Below are 22,250 nucleotides of genomic sequence, written 5' to 3'. Positions count from 1 at the left end.
CAATTTAAGCAAACTTAGAAAAAGTGAGACTGTACAGTTAAATTAACGTGTGTTAAAAGGAAATAGTTTTATTTTACTTTTTTCTGAAGGAAAAACAAAGAAAGGAACCTATTCTTTGCATCCTACTGCAGTGTGTATTCCTGGTTGCTTTGAGGAATCCCAATAAAGACATTGCTTTAGACATGAAGGTACTCTATAAAAATTTAAATAAAAGGTTTAGTTTACACTCTCATTAGATGATTAACAGCTGTCTCTCAAATGCTTTGACCTGTTTTGGTCTCTTATTGTGCACTGTTTTTGGCCTCTTTACAGACATCTAGATTTGCCTTTTGTCATCAATTAATCTGCTGCTGACCCCATGACATGTTGTAATTGATATACAGAACTTTTAACAAGGTTTGTCATGCAAGACAAACCACTTTTGCTCCAAATTGCTCTGAAAGGCATAAGTCATTTATTTAATCACTGTGTATGACAGTCACTATTATGACCACTCACAGTGTGCATATACTTAAATGTCACTTCAAACATTGTTTCTTATTGCAAGACACTGAAGTACTCAATGAAGTCATTGTATTAGTCCATAGTGTGTTATCAAAGTCACATGATCCAGTGCCAAGTGCAAGAGAGGTAACATGTTGCAGTTTTTCAGAATGATGCTTATTGAATGTAATCGTAATCATGAAACTATTATTTTTAAGATGTAGGCTACTGTCCATCGTTTCTGTATCTGTAATATTTGGAAACCGTCATGGTGAAAGGTGGTAGAGCTGCTTTACACTCTCAGAAATAAAGGGGGAGGGGGTGACACTGAGGCGGTAACCATTCAAAATGTACTTACACGTGCTTTTAAAATACTAATATGTACATTTAAGGTACTAAAATATGCACCATTTAGGGGTAAATAAGGTACAAAGTTAAGTGACAGCGTTGTACCTTTTTCCGAGTGTATGTTTCAGCTGTTTTTGCTGCTCTCTAGTGGTGGTTGATCAGGTTGTAAGGTTTTTTTTTGTTGTTGTTTGTATTTTATACCCGTTAGCCTTGCTTATAAATCTGTTGCACTTTTAAGTTGCACTGCACCAGATCAGTGAATATGAAAGTGTGTTAGTATTCGCTGTTTCACTCCAACATGTTTTGTAGTCTCTTATATCAGTTGTCATTCCTCTCCAGCATCAGGACACGCTGTGGGCTGTTCATTAGAGACACATTCACCCAGAACGGCGGTTTCTTCCCTGCTTGTGGGTCCGACCTCAGAGTAACCAAAGTCCTCCAGAACGATCGCTTCTTCTCTGCTTGTGGGTCCGACCTCAGAGTAACCAAAGTCCTCAAAGTGTTGCGCGGCAGCGGAGGCTTGACTGCTCTCTCTCGGTTTAATGAAGTCTGTGTAGACGTACGGTAAAGGAGTCACCTCTTCGGTGTCAGGTACTTTCTGAGAGACAGGAGTGGTCAGAGTAAACAGGTATTATTAATATTATTCCGCTGTATACACGGTTTTTTTTTTTCATGACTTAAAGACCCAATGAAATTACTTGACTGGCATTGTGGCTCAGTGACCATCGCAACTTCCGGTACAGCGCAGGGAAATTGTGGAGCAAACTTAAAAATTAAATCGTTAAAAATGTAAGTGTCACGCAACATGAGAAAGGAATCTTTAAAGCTTTTAATTTAATATACTGAATGTTATGTTTATTATGGTTCATAATAGGCTATAGGCTGTGATTGACTGTTGTTAGACATATGACAGAAAGAGTAAATTTTTTTTAAATAGCCAAACTATTAGCCTTTAGCTTACATTTAATTTAGCTTACATTTCAAACATGAGCCATGATTTGCTGGTCAAAAGCAGGTGGTAACAGAGCAAGTGTGGAGGTTTCCATTTAATTTTATTGGACAAAATTTTGGAGATGCCCATGAGTGCAAGATTAAACTATAAAAATTGTGAATGTCTAAGGCCTATATCTACTGAAAGCTTGATTTGTTAACATGAGTTATCATATAGAGGCCTCTAAGGTAGTAGATATAAAATAAAAGGCTTTTTTTTTTTCATGGGGTCTTTAAGATTGTGTCTTTTATGTTCATCTAAGTGTGTACTAAATTCATTGTTACACATCTGCTTATTAATATGGTAACACTTTACAATAAGGTTCATTAGTTCTCATTAGTTAACTACATTAGTTAAAGGAACACTCCACTTTTTTTTGGAAATAGGCTCATTCTGCAACTCCCCCAGAGTTAATAAGTTGAGTTTTACCGTTTTTGAATCCATTCAGCTGATATCTGTATCTGGCCATAGCACTTTTAGCATAGCTTAGCATAGATCATTGAATCCGATTAGACCAGTAGCATCGCGTTCAAAAATGACCAAAGAGTTTCGATATTTGTCCCATTTAAAACTTGACTCTTCTGTAGTTATATCGTGTACTAAGACCGGAGGAAAATGAAAAGTTGCGATTTTCTAGGCTGATATGATTAAGAACTATACTCTCATTCCGGTAATAATCAAGGAACTTTGCTGCCGTGCCATGGCGCAGCAGGCGCAGTGATATGCGCGCCTGAAAGTAGTCCCCAGCTGGGTACCTGGTTATAATATGGCTGGGCACTACTTTCAGGCGCCACGTAATATCACTGCGCCATGGTACGGCAGCAAAGTTCCTTGATTATTGCGCCGAATGAGAGTATAGTTCTAGCCAAATCGGCCTGAAAATCGCAACTTTTCATTTTCTGCTGGTCTTAGTACACGATATAACTACAGAAGAGTCAAGAGTTTTAAATGGGACAAATATCGAAACTCTTTGGTCATTTTTGAATGCGATGCTACTGGTCTAATCGGATTCAATGATCTATGCTAAGCTATGCTAAAAGTGCTATCGCCAGACCCAGAGATCGGCTGAATGGATTCCAAAACGGTAAAACTCAACTTATTAACTCTGGGGGAGTTGCAGAATGAGCCTATTTCCAAAAAAAGTGGAGTGTTCCTTTAACATGAACTAAGAATGAACAATAGGCTACTTCTACAGCATTTATTAATCTTAGTTAATGTTAATTTCAGCATTTGCTAATGCATTATTAAAATCACAAGTTGTGCTTGTTAACATTAGTTGCACTAACATGAACAAACAATGAACAACTCTATTGTTATTAACTAACATTAACAAAGATTAATAAATATTGCAATAAATGTATTGTTCATTGTGTTCATATTAGTTAATACATTAACTAATGTTAACAAATGACACCTTATTGTAAAGTGTTACCATTAATACTTTTGATTGTGTATTACCTGATAAATACCAAGGTCATTGTCTGCGCCCCCTGTGAAGTATATTTCACAGATATTATACAGTTACAATTGGTATATATATATATATATATATATATATGAATTATAATTATATAATTAATACAAGTTTAAAGATATCTATAGATAGATTCATTTTTAATACCTTCATCTGTAGTTCTGTCTTTTTCTGCTCTTTGCCCTGAAAATATAACAACAGTAAAACATTCTGTACAATATGGAAATTAAATGCAATAATTGCTGTAATTGTATTTCATGTTTTATGTAGCCTGCAGAGTAGCTGGGGAGATTTTAAAAGGGGGAAATTTGGTTGTTTTTTTCTTTTCTTTTTTTAAACTGGTGTTTTTGAGAATATATTGGTTAGAAGTGAGACGCTGAGATTACGTGGTATTGAGGTTCATGATCTGAGTCACAGAATAAACTTAAATCATGAAGGATGTGGGTTTCATAAACAATTAGTTTGCTAAAGCAACATTTACGAATGTTGTTGATGTATTGGGGGGAAATCTTACTGTGATGGTATTTGTAAAGACAGCAGAAGACGATGCACAGTCCCAAAACACCTGTGAGTGTAAGTCCACTTGAAAGCACAGTCTGATCAGACCGAGTTTTATCTTTAGCACCATTTTCTTGGTAAACAGTTGATTTCTCACCTTAAAAGAAAACCAGAAAATTACATGATTTTACATTATCATAATTTCAACAACATAATCATGTACATTTGTACTTCTGCTTTTTCACAATGCTGCTTTCTGTTTAAAGATGTTAAAGGTTTAATTCCTGGTCCTAAACAGAATATTACAATCTGGCATCATTTTGAGGATTCATATAAGGTGCAGAATGAATGAAGTGCTCACCAGTAATATATGTGTGCTTTTCTGATTGTCCATATGCATTTGAAGCAATACAGCTGTACATGCCGTAATCAGAGATGGTTATGTTGCTGATGTGTAGAGTTTGGTTCTTATCACTGAACGAGTGTCTGTGTTTCTCTAGAATAGGGACTCCTTCTCTCTTCCACATCAGATGCAGAAATAAGCCGCTCACTTCACATTTGAGAGTCACAGATGTGTTGGAGGTCCAGGAGACCACAATTTCTCCTGGACTTGGAGGGTCTTAAAATAAAATGTTTTAATGAGCAACACAGAAAAATGTAATGAATTGTACATAAATAATAATAACTCTGATATGTCTGACTTACACTGAATAATTAATGTAAAGTTTAGGAGTTTTGTAGTTCCGTTTATTAGAACTATAGTTTCCTTAAAGACTCCTTCATCCTTTGCTGTCACATTCTCCAGAATGAGGGTGTTATTGTTTAAATAGAAATGAGCCGTTCCACAGCATTGACTGTATGAAGCTTTTAATGTGGTATTTTTTTTAAAGCATAGACACGTTACTGATCTGTTTTGTTTGGTCCATTCCACTGACTGCAGAGAATCAGCAATATGTTGATCAAGTTCCTCTCCAGTGAGCTCAACACGACTGTATAAGCCCGTCTTCACTTCTTTGACTTCATTTTCTCTCGCTGTCAAATCAACATGTGTTTGTTATTATTAGTAAACAAATACTTCTGAGTGAAAGATAAACCATATCATGTTAATGACCATACATATAAAATGAAGCAATTGGCTGACACAGATCAAATTAGTCTCGGTAAACATCATATATACTACTTATCTAGTTTTTAAAAAATGTATTATATAAATATATTAGAAAACACATATGCATAAATAGCAAAAAAACTAAAAACAGCAATAATTATATAAATTATTAGCCATACGTACCAAATACAGCAAAGAAAAACAGCCAAATATGAATGTAACATCCAGGCATCATAAGTCAGGAGTTAGACGCAATCCTTGTGTAGTTAAATTTACATATTCTTAACATCGGTAACCATTAATCAAACTCTTCATGTTTCTATGACACTCTGAGTTGAAACTGTCACCTCAGAGTAAAAAATAGACACTGAAAACCACGACAGGAAAATAAGAAGCAGTTAGAACAAGGAAGAAGGCAGGGCTGCTTTTATTCAGATGATCTAATAGACAACACCTCATGTACATGTTTCACACAGTATATCAGAACTAATTTATTAAAAAGACAACTTGCTCTGGTTCAGTATATCATATAATGTTTAAAACTGATTATGGGTGTACAGCGTTGAATCAGTATAATTCAGTATTATTTTTACTGGAAATATACTAGTTTTAGTATAGATCTAGTATATATTTTACTAGTTGTACAGTACTTGCCATTATTTAACAGTATATGTCCTATAATAAAAGCTGTAAAGAGTCTGAATCCCCTGATACTAAATACAAAGTGACATAAAACAGGTGTTAATGTAAGAAGTGAAGTTAAACAAGGAAACCCATCTTCCTCTTGTTTTATCCTTTAAAACAAGTCTGCTAAACACAAACAAGATGCATAACAGAATGTAACTTCACAACTACAACTGGCGACACAACAGAACAAAACAGGATGTATGAAAATAGGCCACGAATGAGACCTCAGTCCAAAGTGAGTCTTTCTAATTCAGCCGTGGCTGTACGTGAAGCAGGCGGGGTGTCAGATTTCTGGCCTTCTGCTACAGATTTAAAGTGCTGATCGCAGGAAAAACAAAATCAGCTCATCAATAATATAACCCAGAACTTCAATATTTAAAATCCTGTGCTTTACAAAACATGAATAAATGCCACATAATAGCCTACAAATAATACAAAGCAAGTAATCAATTGTGAAAAGCATTTTTTATTATTTAATGTAATATTGTAGAATATAATTTGTCATCTCCAGCATCAGGACGTGATCTGGACAGATCATTAGTGACCCAATACAGAACGACGGTTTCTTCCCTGCCTGTGGGTCCAAAGTCCTCAAAGTGTTGCGCGGCAGCAGAGGCCTGACTGCTCTCTTTCGGTTTAATGAAGTCTGTGTAGACGTACAACAAAGAAGTCACCTCTTCAGAGTCATGTACTTCCTGAGAGATAAGAGTGGTCAGCATATACAGCTATTATTAATATGTATATAAATCATTCATAGAATTACACTGGATACAAAGAGTTTCTTTGACTTGAAGACTACATAAACCGACTTTAGGATTGTGTTGACATATTGAAACTTTTTAAGTGACACGTTTATTTTACAGCCTGAACCATGATTTGGTATTAAAAGCAGGTGATAAGATATTCTCATTTTGAAGAGATTTTTTTTTGGATTAAAATGACTACACACCTATAATGTGCAAAATAAGTTAACAATATTGTTTGTTTTCCTGGAAGAGGAAGACTGTTCATTTTTAAATGTGTATCTGCTTAAAGCTAATTTTGTCCATGTGCACAGGGCATATAGGCATTTCTTCTAACAGACATAGAATAACAGCCACAAAACTGCTGTTTTTATTTTTATGGGGTCTTTTAGAGGTAATAAATGGTAATCATATTAATGTACATCAAAATGTGTACCGAAATCATTATTTTTCTGTTTATGCCTTTTTGTGCATTACCTGATAAATTCCATGGACGTTGTCTGTATCACCTGTAATACAGAGTGAGATTATAAGATATAGTATAATATACTGTATATAGTATTGTATAATATAATATAGTAGTATTAGTCTGCAGCTCAAAAAAAGTACTTTTTTACCTTCATCTGTAGTTCTGCCCTTTTCCACTCTTTGGCCTTAAAAATATAACAAATGTAAATTACACTACACAAAATATCATTTTAGTGCATTATATAATCCTATTCATGTCATATATTTCAGGATGAACTGCAGAGTAGCTGGTCAGTTTTGTTGAGAGGAAAATTTCTGTACTTTTATCTGTGGTTCATACTACGTTACTTCTCTTCCTATGAGAACATTTGGGTAAGAACTGAGATGCTGAGATTACATGGTATTGAGATTGATAAACTGAGTCACAAAATGAACATAAATCATGAAGGATGTGAGTAAACAAACATACAGCTATTAGTTTGCTAAAGCAACATTTATGAACATTGGTGATGTATTGGGGGGAAATCTTACTGTGATGGTATTTGTAAAGGCAGTAGAGCACGGTGCACAGTCCCAAAACCCCTGTGAGTATAAGTGCACTGGAAAGCACAATTTGAGTTTTATTCTTAGCACCATTTCCTTGGTAAACAGTTGAGTTCTCACCTTAAAAGAAAACCAGAAAATTAAATGACTTTGCAATGCAAAATCCTTTTTCACTGTTGCTTTCTGTTTAAAGATGTCTTACGAAATGTCTTTGTGTTTAAAGATTTTCTAGGTTTAATTCATGGTCCTACATTCAATATTACAATCTGGCATCATTTTGAGGATTCATATAAGGTGCAGAATGAATGAAGTGCTCACCAGTAATATATGTGTGCTTTTCTGATTGTCCATATGCATTTGAAGCAATACAGCTGTACGTGCCGTAATCAGAGCTGGTTATGTTGCTGATGTGTAGAGTTTGGTTCTTATCACTGAACGAGTGTCTGTGTTTCTCTAGAATAGGGACTCCTTCTCTCTTCCACATCAGATGCAGAAATAAGCCGCTCACTTCACATTTGAGAGTCACAGATGTGTTGGAGGTCCAGGAGACCACAATTTCTCCTGGACTTGGAGGGTCTTAAAATAAAATGTTTTAATGAGCAACACAGAAAAATGTAATGAATTGTACATAAATAATAATAACTCTGATATGTCTGACTTACACTGAATAATTAATGTAAAGTTTTGGTGTTTTATAGTTACATTTATTAGAACTATAGTTTCCTTAAAGACTCCTTCATCCTTTGCTGTCACATTCTCCAGAATGAGGGTGTTATTGTTTAAATAGAAATGAGCCGTTCCACAGCATTGACTGAATGAAGCTTTTAATGTGGTATTTTTTTTAAAGCATAGACACGTTACTGATCTGTTTTGTTTGGTCCATTCCACTGACTGCAGAGAATCAGCAATATGTTGATCAAGTTCCTCTCCAGTGAGCTCAACACGACTGTATAAGCCCGTCTTCACTTCTTTGACTTCAGTTTCTCTCGCTGTCAAATCAATTTGTATGTTGGTTATGTAAAAATGTAAATGTTGTAAATGGCCGACAGATGAAATGATTGTCTGTCTTTAAGTAAACATCATATATATGTAACATATTTAGCTTTTGAAAATTATAAATATTATTTATTATTCAGCCATAGAAATGATTAGCCATACTTGCCCAAAACAGCAAAGAAAAACAGCCAAACGTGAATGTAACATCCAGGCATCGTAAGTCAGGAATTAGATTTCTTGATCTAGATTTCTACATGTAGACATTATTTATATGATGCTTTTTATTACACTTAAATCAACTGTCATCTCAGTGTGAAAAGTAGCCACTGAAAACCACGACAGGAAAATAAGAAGCGGTTAGAACAAGGAAGAAGGCAGGGCTACTCTTATTCAGATTATCTAATAGACAACACCTCATGTACATGTTTCACACAGTATATCCAGGGCTGGGGAGTAACGAAATACATGTAACGTCGTTACATATTTAAAATACAAAATATGAGTAACTGTATTTCGTTATAGTTACATTTTAAATGGGTGGTAATCAGATTACAGTTACATCCGAAACGTATTTTAGATTACCAAAGTGATAACTTAGATTTTTAATGTCATTTATTTATTTTAATATTAATGTAAAATGATTTTAACCGTGAGGCAACTGGTGATCCTCAGACTCGCGTGCAGCCGGTCCATACAGCAGCCTGCCTGCAGAGTGCAGACTATAGTGATGCGAGACAAAATCAGAAAGCCTAGCGCGTTATTGTCATGGAGATAAAAAGACGATTTTACTTATAAATGTGAAAAAGGACGGAACATCACAGTAGGCTATGTAATTTTTGTTTACCTGCAACAAAACGTCTCTCGGCTTCAAAGGAACATCTAACCTTGAATAAGCATCTTAAAGTAAGTTGTTCTCACAGTCTCAGGTTGTACGAGTTCTTGTTTTTCTATATTTATGTATAGTTAAGCAATATCAATCGAGGAAGTAGAGTGCTGTTTAGCCGAATATTAGCGCGATTGCAAATGTGATGCTGATTTTATGCAATTCATAACAAAAAGTTAATATTTAGTGACTTTGAGTTTGAATCCGTTTGAACTCATTCAACTCCCGTTCAACTCAATCTCCCCTTTCCCATCACATATCTGCCACTGTTTGCAATAGGTATTAATAGCATCTAATTACTATCACTTGTTGCAAAGAAAATGCAACTTTTTTCCTACACGGTGTAAATAGAATTTATGGCTATTTGCACTTAATGCAAATAACCACTGCCTTCAAAATAAATCCACATCTGCGAGCAACATTTGGTTCCTGAATGAAGCCGCGTTTTGAACGAATCAGCTGAGAATGATTCAATTACATTCATAAAATCACTTGCTTGATTCCTGAATGAATCGGGCCTTTTGAACGAATCGATTCCATGACTCTTTCATTAAGGCAGTGATTTGCCACCACCTACTGGCGGTTTTAGTTTCATATTTAAAAACATATTTTCCCATAATTTTTTATTTCTATGTTCGAAATGTTGTATTGAAAATATTAATCTCATAGCATTATTTATGCATTTATAATTGTTTTAAATGTATTCATGCCACCCATTTTTATTTAGAGGTGGTTAACATAAAAACAAGACATCAAAGTTAATATGCCATTAACCTTAAGTATTCCAAAGTATTTAGATTAATTTACTAAAATTAAGTAATCTAACGAAATACATTACAAAATACTTTTTAAAGCATGTATTTTGTAATCTGTAACTAAATACATTTTAAAAGTAACCTTCCCAGCCACTAAATCATAAAACACAACTTGCTCTGGTTCAGCGTATCATTTAAATGTCTAGAACTAATTATGGCTATAATGTCATCTTGCTATGCTAAATCACCAGATGCCTTTCGGTGTTTAGTGTTGAATCAGTTTAATTCAGTATTATTTTTATGGGATATTTATACAGTACCCACTGTTATTTAACAATATATCTCCTAAAAAAGGTATAAAGAGACTGAATCTCCTGATAGTAAGATTAAAGTGGGTTTTACCCTTCAAATAGAAAAGACCAACTCAATACAAACTGTAAAATTTTTTAATAAATATAGGCAGTGGACTGATGGAACAGATTTAATGATTTTTAAAGACAATCTACAGTTTGATTAAATACATTTTTTATTTAAAAAATCTGCTAAACCAACCTATAAATCTAAGATGCATAACAGAATGTAACTTCACAACTACAACTGGCGACACAACAGAACAAAACAGGATGTAAGAAAATAAGCCACGAAGGAGACCTCAGTCCAAAGTGAGTCTTTCTAATTCAGCCGTGGCTGTACGTGAAGCAGGCGGGGTGTCAGATTTCTGGCCTTCTGCTACAGATTTAAAGTGCTGATCGCAGGAAAAACAAAATCAGCTCATCAATAATATAACCCAGAACTTCAATATTTAAAATCCTGTGCTTTACAAAAAAGGTAAATAAATGCCAAATAATGCAAAACAATTAATCTTTTTGCAGATTGTGAAAAGCATTTTTTATGAAATATTGTATAGTATCTGAAACTGACCTGTGAGTTTTTGAATTCGGAGTAGAGTGTGAACAGGACGTGAAGTGAGTGAATCCGGTTCTTGTACACAGGTATGTCCAGGATTCCTGATAGGTTACACTAACAGTCATTACAATAAAACCAAAAAAGCATCAAAGATGCAAATGCAAGAAACATGCAACTTACCACAAATAATGTCGACATACTCTGCCAAATCACAGTCAATATCTGCAGTGGGGAGATTGACCTGATGAACAGATGGGGAAGTGAAGGTGAACATGTCTGAATCTGCAGATTTCATTCATGACATTTCAATTAAGATCTAACCTTCCCCAAAAGCTCCTCAAACTCAGGCGGCCACTCTTGCATAAGGCTGTCAATATCTGGCATGGGTCTGAAGAAATATACAACACTCTTGTTAGAAAAAATGACATATAGATGTTGTGTTCTGCATTTTTCTGTGTGTTCATGGTTGGTTCATATCAGTGCTTGCCTTGTGTAGTGTACAGTTGCTGGAGGCTTGGACCGATGCAGCTCACTAATGCTCTCGATCCAGCTGTCTATGGCTTTCGGGTTCTTCTCTGGGTTTTCAATGCTCTTTACTTTAACTTCCTGTGAAAGAGATGCGGATTACTTTCTCATTTCACTTACTAGGCCAAAATCATCTCTTGTTTGTGTGTGTGAACTCACAGCAACATTGTGTTGTTTGCTGTTCTCTGAGAGCCACAGGGAAAGCACTGTTGGGTCTGACTGTTTCGTGCACGGCTCATCCAGAACCAGGAGACCCAGATTGTCAGCCTTCTCATCTGGTCTTGGTACCTGTGAGTTGAACAGAAACATTCAGAAACTGAAAATTGGACATTCATGTACCGTTCTGATTTGAAAATTGTCTCTCACTTTGAGGAAAGCATCAATGTCCCCCACAGCTGGGATGAAATCAGGGATAAAGGGCTTCAGTTTATGGTCAAGCTCTATCGTCTGTGGAGTATACCTAAAAGAAACACTCAGGCAATTAATACTAGTAAGAATTCATGAGATATCAAGAGTGTTTTTTTGAGTTTTTTCATATATAAAAGGTTGATTTATTTACTAAAACTGTCTTGAAAAAAAATAAAAATACTGGGCATTTCTAATTTTATCAAATTTAAAAGTGTGAAAATATTACTTAATTGTGTTTAAATAGCCCAGGCAAAAAGGGGGGTCGTCATTTTCTTCTAGAATTGTTTAAATTTTCATAATTTCCACCACCAATTCAATTCCTATTTTGAGATGGTCATGTAAGTCTAGGAAAAAATGACAGAATTCTTCTGTGATGTATGTGTATTCACTGTTAGACATTGTTAGCAAACAAATGTAATAAATAAGAGTTCTTAATATCCACAGGGTCAAAAGTGCTCATAGTTGAAGAAACACTCATTTGCGTGCCAGTTTAAATGTCAGTTTGCCAGATGCTCTTGTTTTGTGTACAGGTGCACATCAAATGCTGTGAAGGTGTGAAGTAGGTGCATTCTAACCTTGTGATGTACTGAAATAGCTCTTTGATCTCAGCTGTTACAGGAAGATGTTCATAATCGGCTGGATCATATGCGCTATGAGAAATCATCCCCACACACACACGTTATTTTCAAAAATAATAAAATAGCTTTTTGTTTCGAGTTAGATGTAACTATAATGCTCTTAGTACTATTGATAAAACATATTACTGAAACGTGTTGTAGCTCATAAACTTGTCTACTTCATCTCTGTATATCTCCTCTTTGATACAGTTTCACCTTAGCTAAAAGTAAAGGAAACATTAATATCAATCAGTCTCTCTCATCTTAGACAGAAGACGGTGTCTCAGATGAACAGCCGTACCCTTCTGGAGCAGATCCAGGCTCCCCTTCCTCTTCATCAGACTCAGTGTCATCAGAATCATCATCTTCGTCATCATCGTCATCCTCCTCCTCATCCTCTTCATCATTCTGATTAGAAGCGTGGGCCCCAGGTGGCGGCTCTTTCTTTCTCTGCTGTCAGATGTTAACAGGTCATTCAAACCTCATTTTATCCATTAGCCAAATATGTTAGTGAACTTACTTTGGAGACCTCTTCAAGTTTATGGCCAGCATAAGTGGCCATGGCGCTCTGCTTCTGCCTGCCTGTCCTCCTGGAAACTGAAATAAAGACATAACGGCATGAAAAACAGTTGATGAGTGGTAGGTAAAATGTAAAGAAGTGGTAAACAGTCTGACCTATCTGTCTTGGGGATGGTGTGTGCACACTGACCGCCTCTTCTGCATTCACCTCAAAACTCTCGTCGTATGGCTGGTTGGTTGCGAGTTGAATCTGTTTGCAGATATTATTGCACTTTTTAGTTTTTACTAATACTGGGTCTCAAAACCTAGGGAGATGCCTACCAAGATTGTATTTTTAGGAGTCATTGTGATACCAAAACGCTGCTGACTCAGAACATGTCTATGATGCCCTTAAGTAACGTTACTGCCAAGGTTTAGAGACAGTCTGTGAAGTAAATCTTTTCCAGCTGGTTTAGCTGTTTAGCTTTACGGGACTATTATAACCTAACGTTACCAAAAACCGTTTTAGGAAGCAACTAGTAACCATTATTGTCGCGTAACGTCGTGACGTGGTGAATTATTTAGACAAAATATGACACATAAACATTAAGAAATAACAATGTTTACTGTAGCTTAGTGTTTGATGCGCACGTTACATTGATTTGCAAGCTACATTGAATAGCGAGCCATAAAATACACCACGTTAATGCCTTACATACATTTTTACGTATTTAACATTGTATGTAAGATTAAATATTGACATTTGCGCTATAATAATAACAAACCTTTTGTCGCTCAGACCTCTCCATGAAAACACGGTGTACTGTTGCCAAGGAAACTTGATCTCGCGAGATGTTCAGCGGAAGTGCGCGAGAACGTCAGTTTGATAAATTCATTTTTTATTCAATAGCAAAAGAACAAGATTTTTTAACAACTTAAAAAAGAGAGCTACATCAGTTTTAGTGCTTTAATAACATTGCAGGTTTGTGTATAGTTTAAAGTCCTTTATAATTTGATTTGCAAAAAAAAAAGAAACCTTTTTATGTGTGGTATTTTCATAAAATTAGAAATTGCATGATGTACTGTTCTTTAGGTTCTAAAAATAAAAAGCACACCAGACACATACATTATACATCAAACATTTCTATTAATAAAAGTTTATAAATCCTTTTAAAGTAATCTTGAATAAATACAATGATGAATATCAAATGCAAAATTATTTTTCTAGTCCACAAAAAGGTACAAGATGTTCATTGAATGGCTGTAGAAAGGTCCTTCTAATGGTTTACTGCTAAACCTGAATAGTTCAAAAGCATCATTGAGAAACCATGTGGTTTCACCTCAGTCTGCTGAGATATGGTGGGAGAAAGAAAAACTAAAAAGCATTATGTAACTAGGGGGACATAAATATACTCATTCAATTAACTTTCTTTTTATGCTTGGTTTTTATCTGTGACACTAAAATGAGAATAGCTTGAGTGAAGTGTAAAGCTGAGATTTGGAATTTGAGTCACAGGGCAAAGCAGAGCTTGAGAAGACTGAAAAAGCCATCAACAATGAGGACAGGGTAACTCTTCAGTTCAGTTAAGGGTCAACATTTCAAACGTTTAGCGATTTTGTGGGTAAAACAGGTTGCAAAAAGGTGATTTTAACCAACTCTACCCTTAAAAAGTTTACCCTTTGAGCTTTAGGCAGCCGTGCGTGACATACAGCAGTTTTAGGCATCATGGATCAGCTCTTGAGAACAGGATGTGGTTCTTAGCATCTTTTCTTGCTGGTTCAGCTGTTTAGCTTTGCAAACTTTTCTAACTCACCAAATAGTTAGCAAACTAGACACTATTTAAGGTATACATAAATGATAGTAGAATTGTTCAGAGGTTTTTTGAAGTGTGACTTCAGAATTTGTTTTACACACATTTCTGCATCCTTTGGCCTCTGCAATGTACAATACTGTGTAAATATTTCATTTTTATTAATTCATGACAAATTAAGACCTCAACAAACATCTGAGATAATACAACAAAATGCTATGTAATTACAAGTTACAACTCAATGATGTTTTACAATTAATGACACTTTTACAGGCATTTGACATTGATTATTGTTGATTAGTTGCTTTATATGCAATAATGAATAGTTGCAACACTAATTAAATATTATACATAAATTATTAAGGGATGCAAAATAAGGTTTTGCAAGGTGTCTTCTGTAGTGTGCCAATGGCAGCTGAATTGAAAGCTTGAAAAGGTCACGGTCTTGAAGTGCAAGATCTTAAATGTTATCATCACCCACTGTGGTTTTGATACTTTCCACTTTATGCTGATCTGATGTTGCAGACTACAAAGATGTAAAGACATTCTGCACAAGCTGTCATCTTGCTCTCCACAATCCGGCCTATAAATAAATCAACACCAAGAAGAGAAGTTGTGGGGTTTAATTTAGATTTGCTCAAAGGCCGTTCAAGCTGTTTCTGGAGCAGATCACAGTCAGACATCTGACCCAAGATCAGCACTTCTTCTTTTAATATGAACACCAGTCCAGCTCTCAAACATTTCTCTTGGTGTTAATGAGCAGATCTCTGTTGAATTCAGCCTCCAGATTCCCAGCTCCACTCTTTCCTCCAGGAGGATCCGTTATCAGAGTGAGTTTGTTAAACACTCCACGGCCAAAATAGTCAGCGATGACTGAGAAGCCATCATTAGAACATTTGAGCTACGAGAAAGAGAAATTCGATTTAATTTTCTATTCAAGTATTTAGTTAACACTGGCAACTTTGATCAATTTAAAATGTCCTGCAGGAGAAAAATCCATACCTGTCTGTGGAAATGATCGTGCAGATCTCGTTTCTGATCTTGTGCACGCAACATGTCCATCACTTTCCTGTTCTCAGGGGTGCAGGTGGGGCACTCGGCCTCGCTCTCTGCAAAGCTCTCCAGGCAGTGCTGATGGAAAGAGTGGTTGCACAGGAAGTGCACAGATGGCAGCTCTAATGGGCTGTTGCACATGCTGCACTTGGTCTTCTGGAAGATCTTTGCACTGAAATATCAATGTCATTTTTAAAAAAATATATAATGACATGCCTATACTATCAATTGTAGCATCCATTTTTTTTTAATGCTGTTGACTAATGAATGAATCCTTGATTTGCTCACCAGGTTTTAAGTTCCTGTATCTCAGCACGAAGATGGGCCGTTTCCTCTCTATACTGTCGAATCTTCCTTTCATCTTCCTCAATCTGCTGGGTCTCCCGCTCCAGTTTATTTATCAGGTAGTCTTTTATGACTGACAGAGATGCTGTGGAATTATGAGCCAAAGTCTGCACCACTGCAACATAAACATTCATAAAAGGTCAAAATTATGCCGAACAGTATGGACAACACTAGGTATATGATCGAAAGTTCACTGGAAGGTGAAGAGCAAAGAGAACTGAAAAAGTATGAAATGTGTTGAAAGTTCACACAGTCATGTGTGAAAAAGACCACAGAGGTGCGACCAACAACTTTTTTTGTTTCCTTTTACTCACCCAGAAGTGGAGGCATCAAGTTATTTTCATCAATGTGCTGCAGGACTTCACTAATGTAGGCCTTGCAGTTTTCTTCTTTGCGTGCAAAATAGCCCAGAGCCTGTTCCCACAAACACACCTCACTGTCCCCATAACGTTTACAGGCCTCCACGACTTTCCCGTACTCCTCATTCTGCATGTGGTAATGCATGATCTGCTGGTACCTGCAGAAATAGGCCGTTCTGTCACTTTTGCTTTTTTACTCAATGTAATGCAAGTTTAGATGGATTAAATTTTGAAATGAATTCAGTCAGTAATTGTGGTCTGTTGTCACACAAAGCCCTAGTATGGCTGTAGAAGTGATGTAGATAACTTTTATAGCATGTTAAGTGAGATGGACAGTGATAAGAAATAGTGCTTACAGTTTGCCCTTTTCATACAGATACAGCACTCCTTCCTTGAAGTTGTGCATCTGGCAGAGCACCAGGGCTTTGTCAAACACAGTATTGTCGCTCCTCAGCAGGGACAGTGCTGCCTCCTGCAGGACTTTCTTCTTCTGTCAGACAAAAGACAGAAAGAGCAATGGGTTTCCTGCAGTATATACATTTACAACAGTAAGCAATCGAAATTTACCCCCCACAAATGTTAAAAATGGTCTTGAAGCTACGTCTTCATGGAATCTGTATAATTTTTTATTGAGATGCATTGATATTAAAACTCTGGCCAGTGATAAACTTATAATTATTTTATGTCCATAAACTGATAAAAAAAAAAAGAAAATGTCTAAATACTAAAAATTATTGTAGTTTTATTTTGAAAACTAAAAGCTAAAATCAATCTTGTTAAATGCTACCTTATTCTGTGCATTATAATGAACTCAATGTTTTATAATGTACAGTATGAAATATTAGAATTGTCTTAAAATATAGTAAAATAAGATTTATGGTGTACCATGCCTTTATTAATTGCCTAAAATCATAATCAAATTAACAAAAATGTCTGATAAATAAAGAAGTCAAATTCATCAGAAATCTGCAAAGCTCTCCATCAGCTTTTGCAGGTGCAGATGTTGTTAATAATAACATAATATAATGAGGCAGATATATGTGTGGTATGTTTACAGATTGCACAAAGCATGTTTTTACCCCTGGGTCCTGCTCATGTGCCCAGTCCTGTAGTCTGAGCTCTAGCAGAGTGTCATAAACTCCCTCAGGTGAGAACGGATCCACCTCGATCATGTGTTCCAGGAACGCTCGCAGCTCTCGTGGGTTATTGGCAAAGACTGGGATGAACTCTTCTGGATTGGCCTGTGAAAAGGTAAAAAAAAAAATGTTGAGATAAAATTTTAAATCATCTGGATTAACTCACTTGTCAATGTCAGATTATTTGAATGTGTTAATGCTAATGCAAATGATTGACCTTGTTTTCCACAGGCCTGTCCAGGCTGTCCCTGTCGGTTGAGTCTTTGCTGGGGTGATAGTCGGTGCAAAGGCGTTTTAAGAGGATGGTGGTGCTTTCAGGCACATGGTGCATTAGAATTTTTCCATAACGCTTCATATTACTCTCTGCCTGATCAAACGGCAACCTTCCTATGTAGCGTAAAGCCTCCTGATAATTCTGAAAAGGAGTATTGGCTTACATAAACTCATTAAAAAGCTTTATTTGTGTGTCATAACGGTATCGTATATTCACCTTCAAATCCTCTAGCTGGATCTTTAGATACCATTCATGGTGCATGTGTCGCTCTGCCAGAAACACGGCGTGACTGTGATAACCAGCCTGACGTAACACCTTGATGGCAATTTCAACATCGAAATGCACCTCACTTTCATTGCTCTACATTCAGAGGAGAGATGCAGAGTTTGCAAAGCATTGTTAGTAGTCAAGGCATCATTCAAAAAGCTTAAATGCACATTCAGGCCAAAATCTCTTTTCTACAGACCTTTATGAACTCTTCCAGCTTGGAGCTGTCCTTCAGTTTGGTGTAACAGTTGAGCAGCAGAGTAGTGTGGTCAGCGTTGGCCAGCGATTGCCTGTGGAGGGCCTGTAGGTAGGCTGTCAAGTTATGTATCCTCTGTGCATCCAAAAATTTACGGATTACGTATGAGGGCTCGAGCTTCCCAATGGTGCTGAGAGAGACAGAGGATCAGGAGGTTAACATGACTTGCCAGATTTTAAATGAAACGTGTAAGTAAAAATCTGAACTGCAAATATACCGAATATACTGCTGAATAGCTCCATCGTGATCCCCTTTGACGTAGAGATGGTCTCCATACTGTCTGAATATCTCAGACAGACCGTCATTGTCCAGATGTTGACTTTTAGCCAGGTTAATGGCCATCACAAACAGGTTCTTCTTAAACAGCATCTAAATAAGGTAGTGCATATTACTTTTTATTCTGGGTTCCTTTAGTTTCCTTTTATGACAATACTGTACTAACCTCTAGTTTGGTCTGTGTCTTTTTCTTGCAGCATATACAGTGTTTTGTCCCTCGTTAGGACATAAAAAGAGCCCCATTCTGCCAGAACGTCAATGACATCATCAAACACCGCACTGTAAGCGATGAACTTGTTGTCAAGGTCGTAAATGGTCAGGATGTGCTTTTCTGTAGGGGATGTCTGTCTGCTGCCATAATCAGATCTGCACAAATTAAAATGTCAAAAATGTGAATGTGGATTAAGTTGAAGGAAAAAAAAAGGACAGATAATCCATGCAAAACAAACGAGTCTTACTTCATTGTGAGCAATGATTCTTGCAGTAAAATGAGTCTTACTTGCTGGGTGACTTGTTATTGTGTGTGAGCAGCAGCAGGTATCCTCTGTGCCAGTGAGTTAGAAGTTTGTGCCCATCGAAAGCGAAACAGGGTCCTCTCTCGTCGGGCTGGTACAAATACACACAGTCATCTCCGGCCACTATGAACTGTGAGTCCTGCGAGGGGTCTGTGAGCGCAGAGCAGCGGAGGGCACAGCCGTGTGTGTCCAGTTCTATACGAGGGTACTCTTTCACTGATAATGTGTAACACTGTCAACATAAGAATAATGCTGCTTTCAGTTCGGTATGATTTTCATCTGGTTTTCCTAAGATGAAGAAAATCACATTCCATGGAACTAACATGTACCTGCACTTTTTCTAAAGTGGCGACAAACAGGTGTGTGACTTTGCCAGCCTGTCGGAAAGCTAGGCCTGTGATTGGACAGTTGCCCTCATGGAGGCTGAGAGTTTTACTGTGTCTGTCTCTGGTGATGTCGCCCTTCGTCAGCACAACACTGCCATCTGTAAAACCTGACAATTCAACACAGACATTACAGTCAAAATAGCTATTCTGGTATATAACACCTATTTTTCCAGATCCAAATAATTATTCATGGATATACCACAAAAAAAAACAAAAAAATTTTCCTCAACTAATTTTTTTGGTTTCATTTTTTATTGAGATGCATTGATATTAAAACTCTGGCCAGTGATAAACATATCATTATTTTATGTCCATAAACTGATAAAAAAAGAAAAAAAGAAAATGTCTAAATACTAAATTTTTTTATTTTTAGTAAAGTTTTATTTTAAAAACTAAAAGCTAAAATCAATCTTGTTAAAGGCTACCTTATTCTGTGCATTATAATGTATTCAGTGTTTTATAATGTGCAGTATGAAATATTGATTTTCATTTTTTGAGTTTTGGGAATCTGCAGAATTGTCTTAAAATATAGTAAAGTAAGTTTTATGGAGTACCACGCCTTTATAAATTGCCTAAAATCATAATCAAATTAACAAAAATGTCTGATAAATAAAGAAGTCAAATTCTTGAGAAATCTGCAAAGCTCTCCATCAGCTTTTGCAGGTGCAGATGTTGTCAATAATAACATAATATAATGAGACAGATATATGTGTGGTATGTTTACAGATTGTACAAGACATAGCTATTCTGGTATATAACACCTACTTTTCCAGATCCAAATAATTATTCATGGAAATACCACAAAAAAAAAAAAAAAAAATTCTCTCAACTAATTTTTTTTGTTTCACTTTGAAATGCATATTACAGAAAAAATGGGTTGCAACTGCCATTTAGTGTGACTGAAATTATTCACATGTTAGAAGTGATTTCAAGTTATATTTGTTTATTTATTTTAGTTTTAGTTAGTTTATTTAATTTTTTAGAAAACAAAATCAAATAAATAAATATTACTTGGCATTTGGTTACTTTTGCAACATTAAAGTGCAAATTTGTTTATTATTATCTGCCCTCTAAAATTTAACTTTAGGGGAATTATAACCTTTATGAAAACATATTTCAAACCATATAAAAATACTAATACTCAAATTAAAATCTTATTAATTGCAGTATACAAGATTATATAAAATTTCTCATTTTGGGGGGACCAGTTTTGCCCTGAGCTCTAAATATCTAGCCATTTTAAAGAGACATGGACTAACAATTGTGACGGTGTTATTGTAGTATAATTAAAATATTAAGATTTTGAATTTGTTTTATTTTTACATTTTCCGTTTTCATTTTAATTTGAGTAATTTTTGTGTGCTCTTGACTTTTATTAGGGTTTGTGATTTTAAATATGGTGAAACTGAATGAATATTATACTATTATAATTTTATTTTTACTCTTGTATTTCAGTTAATGTATTTTATCTTAAGTAAACCATTTTAATTAACTATAACCCTGATTTGTAAATTAAAAAAATCCTACCTATAGCCATGAAATTAAGGTTTTCATGTACACTGAGACAAGACACTTCAGTAGGTTTGTTTCCAGGTATGGCAGGGAATATCCGGGTACACAGAGGACTGCCGCTGTCTTTCTTATCAAGGTTCCACACCTTCACCTGATGGGCAAACACATGCACTTTAGAAATCAACTTGCATCTCTAAAGCACACACAGATCTGCACTTGCACTGACATGTATCTTCAGCAGACAGCTGTCATGATTCTTACCAGAGGATTGATGCCAGGCTCATCCTGACCCACAGACACCAGGATGTTGTGTTGTTTCAGCTGGTACAGGTGTGTCACGCGCAGCTTATAAGCCTGAAAGCCGGACAGCTGCAGGGAGCGGGTCAAAAACCAGATCTGTCCATCCATATGTGCATTACATGAGTTAAAGAAAACAGGCACATATGGCACAACTGAAATCATCATATATCATCAGCCAGAAAGGACTTAATGTTGGATTCATGAAAAATATAAAACATGTATTTTACAAAGCAGGCTTACTGCAACCTATTGAAATACGCTAAGATTTATAACTTATACAACTATAATTATGAAATATACTTAGTATAACTGTTTATCAGTGTCATCATTGCTAACTAGCCTCAAGCATGACTTAAGCATTTTAAGGATATCTCCAAGCACAATGTGTCCTCGACCTGAATCACAGGCCGCTATTCCCACCGGTAGTTGGAAATTTTTCCCATTTTCGCTCGGATCTTTCACCGTTTCTTTATCGAAAAACACAAAACGTCTCCACTGCAAGAACGCTGCCATTTTCCAAGCAGTTCTTGTTTAGCAAAATCATGTGACTCACATCACGGTCATGTGACTAGCGTCAGGCTATTCTTGTTTTCTGTATTCGCGGTAATATATTTAAGGTTGCACGGTTGCACACAACAAGCCACAAATTAAATTGATAAAATTAATTTAAACATTTAATGTAAATTAAATAATTGATGCTGTTTTAAGCCAAAATACACAACAAAAAGAAAATTATAAGAAAACATATATTTGAAATATATATATATATGAAAATATATTTGATTTAAATCAAAATGTATACTTATTATTATGGACAAAATACATAATA

At 35.9% G+C, this 22,250-nt stretch overlaps 3 protein-coding genes across 6 annotated transcripts; all 3 read right to left on the bottom strand.

Annotated features, from left to right (window-relative positions):
- Nucleotides 1-31: 31 nt before the first annotated feature.
- Nucleotides 32-9,236, bottom strand: LOC131548042 (uncharacterized). 3 transcript variants are annotated; one of them, XM_058788951.1, is made up of 7 exons: nt 8,502-9,236; nt 8,006-8,332; nt 7,662-7,919; nt 3,811-3,951; nt 3,444-3,479; nt 3,281-3,312; nt 32-1,429 (listed from the first exon to the last, which is right to left on the bottom strand). In XM_058788951.1, exons 3-7 carry the CDS (start codon nt 7,825-7,827, stop codon nt 1,157-1,159), a joined length of 648 nt encoding a protein of 215 aa, XP_058644934.1. In that variant the 5' UTR covers nt 7,828-7,919; nt 8,006-8,332; nt 8,502-9,236; the 3' UTR covers nt 32-1,156. The 3 variants fall into 3 exon arrangements, with proteins under 3 accessions (XP_058644934.1, XP_058644935.1, XP_058644933.1); XM_058788952.1 differs by having other exon boundaries at nt 8,046-8,332; XM_058788950.1 differs by lacking the exons at nt 7,662-7,919; nt 8,006-8,332; nt 8,502-9,236 and adding exons at nt 4,156-4,413; nt 4,500-4,826; nt 5,086-5,279 and having other exon boundaries at nt 33-1,429.
- Nucleotides 9,237-10,421: 1,185 nt separating this feature from the next.
- On the bottom strand, nt 10,422-13,818 carry ift46 (intraflagellar transport 46 homolog (Chlamydomonas)). 2 transcript variants are annotated; one of them, XM_058788953.1, is made up of 12 exons: nt 13,717-13,818; nt 13,109-13,202; nt 12,954-13,030; nt 12,735-12,886; nt 12,392-12,466; nt 11,775-11,868; nt 11,568-11,696; nt 11,371-11,489; nt 11,205-11,271; nt 11,064-11,124; nt 10,899-10,984; nt 10,422-10,722 (listed from the first exon to the last, which is right to left on the bottom strand). In XM_058788953.1, the coding sequence occupies exons 1-12, from the start codon at nt 13,738-13,740 to the stop codon at nt 10,630-10,632; spliced, it is 1,071 nt and encodes a 356-aa protein (XP_058644936.1). In that variant the 5' UTR covers nt 13,741-13,818; the 3' UTR covers nt 10,422-10,629. The 2 variants fall into 2 exon arrangements, with proteins under 2 accessions (XP_058644936.1, XP_058644937.1); XM_058788954.1 differs by having other exon boundaries at nt 12,735-12,883.
- Nucleotides 13,819-14,884: 1,066 nt separating this feature from the next.
- On the bottom strand, nt 14,885-21,969 carry vps11 (VPS11 core subunit of CORVET and HOPS complexes). The gene is given in 17 exon segments (XM_058788949.1): nt 14,885-15,643; nt 15,745-15,967; nt 16,084-16,255; nt 16,455-16,657; nt 16,856-16,989; nt 17,579-17,740; nt 17,853-18,050; nt 18,126-18,269; nt 18,376-18,562; nt 18,650-18,801; nt 18,875-18,890; nt 18,892-19,074; nt 19,208-19,455; nt 19,553-19,716; nt 21,137-21,272; nt 21,383-21,531; nt 21,793-21,969. Coding segments are annotated over 17 exon segments (2,781 nt in total). The 5' UTR covers nt 21,935-21,969; the 3' UTR covers nt 14,885-15,475.
- Between the last annotated feature and the right edge of the window lie 281 nt (nt 21,970-22,250).

The sequence above is a fragment of the Onychostoma macrolepis genome, chromosome 10 (genome assembly GCF_012432095.1).
Source record: "Onychostoma macrolepis isolate SWU-2019 chromosome 10, ASM1243209v1, whole genome shotgun sequence".
NCBI classification, from domain to species: Eukaryota; Metazoa; Chordata; class Actinopteri; order Cypriniformes; family Cyprinidae; genus Onychostoma; species Onychostoma macrolepis.
The sequence above is the reverse complement of the archived record's forward strand: the minus strand, read 5'-3'. Positions and strand labels throughout refer to the sequence as shown.

Excerpts from the sequence above, each read along its gene's own strand:
- LOC131548042 (XM_058788950.1), bottom strand. The coding sequence starts at position 5,137 with ATGATGCCTGGATGTTACATTCATATTTGGCTGTTTTTCTTTGCTGTA. Across the intron at positions 4,414-4,499 it reads CTTTACATTAATTATTCAGT|ACCCTCCAAGTCCAGGAGAA; the intron begins GTAAGTCAGACA and ends TTTTATTTTAAG. Across the intron at positions 3,952-4,155 it reads AAAGCACACATATATTACTG|GTGAGAAATCAACTGTTTAC; the intron begins GTGAGCACTTCA and ends TTTTCTTTTAAG.
- ift46 (XM_058788953.1), bottom strand. The coding sequence starts at position 13,740 with ATGGAGAGGTCTGAGCGACAAAAG. Across the intron at positions 11,272-11,370 it reads GCAACTGTACACTACACAAG|ACCCATGCCAGATATTGACA; the intron begins GCAAGCACTGAT and ends ATATTTCTTCAG. Across the intron at positions 10,985-11,063 it reads GTATGTCGACATTATTTGTG|GAATCCTGGACATACCTGTG; the intron begins GTAAGTTGCATG and ends GTAACCTATCAG.